Source organism: Solanum tuberosum, unplaced genomic scaffold (assembly GCF_000226075.1).
Source record: "Solanum tuberosum cultivar DM 1-3 516 R44 unplaced genomic scaffold, SolTub_3.0 scf00342, whole genome shotgun sequence".
In the NCBI taxonomy this organism is placed as follows: Eukaryota; Viridiplantae; Streptophyta; class Magnoliopsida; order Solanales; family Solanaceae; genus Solanum; species Solanum tuberosum.
The window spans coordinates 662,610-668,445 of NW_006239261.1; the positions used below are offsets into that span (position 1 = coordinate 662,610).

The 5,836-nt window shown below is 34.4% G+C and overlaps 1 protein-coding gene across 1 annotated transcript; it reads right to left on the reverse strand.

Annotated features, from left to right (window-relative positions):
* Positions 1-1,449: 1,449 nt before the first annotated feature.
* On the reverse strand, positions 1,450-3,443 carry LOC102599871 (delta(8)-fatty-acid desaturase 1-like). The gene is made up of 2 exons (XM_006360937.2): positions 3,273-3,443; positions 1,450-3,031 (listed from the first exon to the last, which is right to left on the reverse strand). Exon 2 carries the CDS (start codon positions 2,981-2,983, stop codon positions 1,640-1,642), a length of 1,344 nt encoding a protein of 447 aa, XP_006360999.1. The 5' UTR covers positions 2,984-3,031; positions 3,273-3,443; the 3' UTR covers positions 1,450-1,639.
* Positions 3,444-5,836: the final 2,393 nt, after the last annotated feature.

The window sequence follows — 5,836 nt, forward strand, 5'->3', positions numbered from 1 at the left end:
GTTTAAAAAACAGACAATTCAATTTCAACAAAATCTCTAACAAAATGGAAGCTAAATTTCATATGGCCCACTATCAAGATCCACATGTAAAATTTTGAGATTAATTAAGGGCCCGTTTGGCCATAGATTTCCCAAATAATATTTGGGAAAAAATTTGGCAAATAGTGTTTGTCCATACAATTTGCCATTATTTGGCAAATATTTTTGGCAAATATCCCAAATTCCCAAATACTAGTTTTTTCTAGTATTTGGGCCAAATCTCATTATTTGGAATCTTTTGAAAATTGAAATTTTACCCCAAACTTTTATCTTTTACAAAAACACCCTCTATAGTAGTTGTTTGTGTCGTATTACATAATTTTTTACGTGAACACCAAAGTAGTGATGAAATATTCAATGAATATTAAATGATGATATGGTTGTTGATGAAAATGATGAACAATCGGTTCAGGGTAACAAAGTCATGTGTTTTGTCTACTTCACGATGTATGGAATGATGCTCGTTGCACTTACTCCAAACTACCAGATTGCTCTAGTGTCATGGACACTATTTGTTATTGTTGCAACGAAGATTCAATTGACTTGTAATACAAACTAATGGTTAGTTTTGATCATTTTTAAAACTTATGGGTATAAATCATATTTTTCTAAAAAAGTGAAATATATTTCCCAAATATTATGGCCAAACACATGGTGAAATTTCACCCAAATTTTCACCCAAATAATATTTGCCAAGAATATTTAGAAATCTATGGCCAAACGCTAGCTAAGTGTTTGTTTATAAACAAAGGACAATCCAATCATGGAAATAGTAGATAGATAAAGAGCATACAAGAAAAAGATTCTGAGCATATAAAATGTATGCTTTTTAATATTTTGACCATTTCAGCAAAGACACATGACAGCCAAATGAAACCAAATGTGGCCTGCAAGTTTAGAGAAAGCTCCAAAGATAGGCTACCTGTGGCATCTTAGGAACAACAAACTATTACTTCTATTGCAAACCACAAGCAAAGAGAGTTCGTAAGGACCACTTTGCCAAAGTGAAGTTATCGAACAATTTGATGCAAAATCACATACAAACACAGAACTGCGTTATCAAACATTGTTAAACTAAATATAATGCACAAAATGTTAATTGACACTAGATCACATGAATGCCATGAACGGCCACGAGAATAGAGAATTCCTATGTCACAAGCATATTTGAACCTGTACTCCAAAACATTCAGTAGACAACAAAACCTACCAAGTACCAAGGGCCTAGCAAAGTGAATGAGGAAAAGCGCCAAAAGGCAGCAAAAACACGATAACTTTTAACCTGGTGCTAGAGCAGTAAACAAGTTCTGCAGTAACCTGCAAAGCAACTACTTTGGTGATATTATACATTAAATCGAACCAGGGAGGGACAGTATGAATTTTCCTGTTGTTATCTAGATCAAATACAAGTAATTAAGCCTTAATAGAATGACATAATACGATTGTTCTCTTTAGATATTACAATGATATGAATGGAGATGAAGATTATAGTTGCTAGAATTGATCAATACTAGGAATAAATAATACAAACAGAAGCACTTTTCTCCAATCCATCGATCATGAGGAAATGATCCCATGGATTTCCTTGAGCTCCTCAGTCTCAACCGTGAGTGTTGACGGCTTCCCAAACTAGATTCTTTGGAACAGGCTTAGTTAAATCCCGAGCCTGCAAAGCTGCAGCTCTGAGGGTGCTGATGGTCAAAACATTAGACTTCCAGAAGGAGACGCAACTGTAAGGTAAACCATGCTTTTTACAGAGGTCTTTCACAAAGGGAGAGACTTTCCTCAGTTGGCATCTTGGTAATCTAGGAAACAAATGATGCTCAATCTGAAACTGCAATCCACCATGAAACCAATCCATCCAACTAGGGCATGATATGTCGAGAGAGCCATTAGTTTGCTTCTCAAACCAATCATTTCCTTTAGGTGGTGCAACATAAATTTCAGACGAGAAATGGTTCAAACAGAATTGAACATGCTGAATTCCAGTCACAGTGAAACTAGAAAGAACAAACATAATTCTTTCGCCCCAGTTTGGCAAGCAAGAAACAAGCAACGGATACCAAATCCAGAAAGAAACCACCCCCAAAAGCTCCTGAACTCGATGGGGCACATTTTTGTTGGATAACAACAATATGAATGACTGAGCAAACAAATTGATTCTAGCAAAACACATAACAGGATAAAATGTCCAATGTTGATGACTAACCAAGAATCTAGTAAAAGAATCAAAATTCATCTTCCTATCGTAAAAATAAGAAGTGAGTGAGTCAAAAAACTTGGAAGATACCGCGAAGAATGGCATGTGCTGAAGATCAGGGTCGTATTCAAGACTGTTGCAGGCAATGTGGTGAGCATTGTGGTTCCACTTCCACCAAGCAATGCTGATTCCAGCAAGGCAATTCCCAGTAAGAACTTGAGCAAATCTGTTGAACCCGCGAGTGCTCATCACCTGATAATGCCCTGAATCATGACCAATCCACCCACTCTGTATCCAAAGACACCCCATCAAGCCACCACTTATCAAATGTGCCAACACACTTTGACAACACAAGATTCCATAAACACTTAGGGAAAACAACATTGCCATTAAGCACATGGTGAATAAACAAACATGACCTTTCTTTTCAAACAACCCCATTTTAGTGAAATCAGACACAAGCCTTCTATAATCCTTAGATACCTCAGAAGCAGAATAATCGTTGAGGTAAAACCCCTTAAAGAACTTGTCAAGATACTGCCACGCAGTAGCAGGATGGAATGCAACAAATGCATCAGTAACATCCTGTCCAGCAAGATTCAACAGTGGGAAATCACCACCAGGATGTTCCCTCACCCAATTTGATACATCATACACCTTACCCTGAATGGATATCCACAGATCCCCTGGTTTGTTGTGATTCTTCAGTTCCTCACTAGTAATGTACTTTCTTGAATCTGCCATAAGAAAAGATGCTAGAAAAGAGATCTGAAAAAGACCTTTTCCTAAATTCTTCTCAAAAAGAAAAAAAAAACAAGAATTGTGAGATCACAACTTGTAAAAAGATGTAATCTTGAATTGAAATTCTGTTCTCTCAAACCCTTTTACTTTTCTGCACCTATAGACATTGTTGGCATATGCAGGGAGGCGCCACAGAACAATTTTATTTTTTTTTGAAAATTAGCACATACCCTTTTCAGTTATAAGTCTATATATGTGGTGAACTGTTTAAGTAGCTGTTCAAAAGACTTACCAAACCCGCTTAGCAAGGAATCGTAGGCAAAAAATTGATGAATTCTTGAACTTGTTTAATGAAAATCGAAGATATTTTCTATGGGGGAGTGTATTGTAGTGAGTATATCAATGGAGTGAGGGGAGAGCGGGACGTTAACGTGCAGATTCTTGGACTATAGAGGGAATGGGCCTTGGTGGGGTAGCCGTAGGCATGAGATTTTTAAACAATTTGCAAGTTCACTAGTTCAGTACGAGGGATGTGGGGGGGTATATTTTGCGTTTTGCAGCTGTCAATGGAATTTTTAGTTTAATACTATATGTTTGATTGGTAGCTGGATAAAAAACGAGTTATTTATTTACTTCAACTTTTTCCATTTATAAATTGTTCTTATCAATATATATATATATTTATTTTTTTCTTAATGAATGTGTCAAGTCAAATAGTGACAAGTAAAAATGATCGGAGAGAGTACTTGTCAATTTACAAAATCAATAAATGACATTATTCTTTCTGTTTTACCTTTGAGATTTATTATGCATTTGACCAACATTGAAAAATTAAGTAAATAATTTATCTTCATTGATCGATCAATTAATCAAAATAAATAAATTCATGTTCATTGATTGAATACTTGACTTTAAGAGGACACTAAATAAGAATATAATGGTAAACTTACCTAATTTCTTAAGAGATGTTAAATCTAAAATTGTGACATATAAATAGCAACGAAGAGAATAATAGTTTTTGTTTAACTTATGTTATGTTTGATAGGTAGATAGGAAATAAAATATCCATATATAAATTAATATGATGTTTGATTGATAATTTAGAAACACGCATAACTAATACATATATAAATATGAGGGAATCTATATATTGTTTTATTCTGAATATAGGGTAAAATAACTAATACATAAATAATTAATTTCTGCATAACCATACATGTATAAAATAATATATAGATTAATTTATAATTAATCTCTACATTACTAATGTTTGCATAATTCTAATAAGATATCAAACGACCCCTAATAGGTTGACTTGTGCTTTTAATCTATGAATATCAACAAATTTAAATATTTTAGGGGCTTCTTTGGGGTGGACAAATATTCGCTTTTGGGTGGCAATTTAACTAGTGTTCACTTTATAATTTATTTATTTATTTGTAAGTTTACCCATTTTGTATGAAGTTGGGAACTTAAGATATTTGCGTATGAAAGGTGTCTTTTAGAAGGCCAAATATCAAACATTTTTGTCTTATGTTTAATATGGCTTGCCAATGCAAAAGTTAGATATTTTTTGCTTAGGTGTGTGTAAAAAGAATTAAAATTTCAGTCATGTATAGTTGATTCATTTTTTGTCAATTTTTTCGAAAAAAGAAAAATGCCCTCAAAGTATAGCAAAAGGTCTAAAAATACCTTCCATCCATCTATTTTGTTAAAAATACTCATCCACCTATCTTTTTGGCTCACTTCTACCCTTCAAACTAACCATCCTTTCTTTCTTTTATTTTCTTAAAAGTATTTATTGTGTTATTTTTTTATTGGGTAAAATTAAAAAAAAACTCACCCCACTAAAGCCGCATGGAAAATAAGATGAACAAATAATTACGTATTAGAAAAAAAAAATTAACAACTAGAAAATGAGAAGAGACAAAGTGAAATGAAGATCCAACAAAATACCAACTTTTCGATGACTAAATTTTATTGGTGTAACATCTCGCTATTTGAAATAACTAGGAAGAAGCTAATAATTGGAAATAATCATTTTTGGAAATAATGAAAATCTGGAAATTTGTTCAAGTTAGGAAAAAGTTGAGTTTTGATCAACTTCAAACGGCCATAACTCCTAGCTCATGATGAGTTAGATGTACTTCCAGATATGGTTGGAAATCTCTTGGAATGATCTTTCCAGCGCCATCGAGTTTGCGCGATTCCGAGTTTGTATGAGTAAGTTATCCCCTTTGGAAGTTGGGCTGTTGGATTAAGGAAAGTCCAAATCCGGATATGTGAAGGGTAAACTAGTCTTTTCCTTACCTAATTTACCTATTTCATTTTTAGGAATTAATTGGGGTAAAACAAGACTTTATTCAGTTTAGAAAAATTAGAATTGACGCTAGGGCTTGGAGAGAAGAAGAAAGAAGAGAAAAGAGGAGACAAATCAAGAAATCGCCAAGAACGTTCAAGCTTTGCGAGTGGAATTCGTCAGGGGTGATCCATACAAGGTATGTGAGATCACATAGTGTTGGGTTAGTTCACCCACACGCCAATCTTGTTTCAATTCAGCGAATTTAAATTGTTTGAATGCAAAGAAAGTGAGTTCTTGAAGAACATTGTTGAAAATTCGTTGAGTTCTTGATGGTTGTGTTGTTGAAGTCTCTTGTTGATTTGATTCGTGTTTCCGGGTAGATTTTTGAGTTAAATCTGTTGTATGTTGAGGGTACTATTGATCCTAAATGTTTGGGGAAATAACCATGGAAGTTAGGAGGGTTTAGAGATGAAAAACGAAGAAGAAAAATCGGAGTTTTCTACGCAAGGGCTTGGGGCACCGCGCCTGCCAGAGCGCCACAAAAGTTCCTCTGA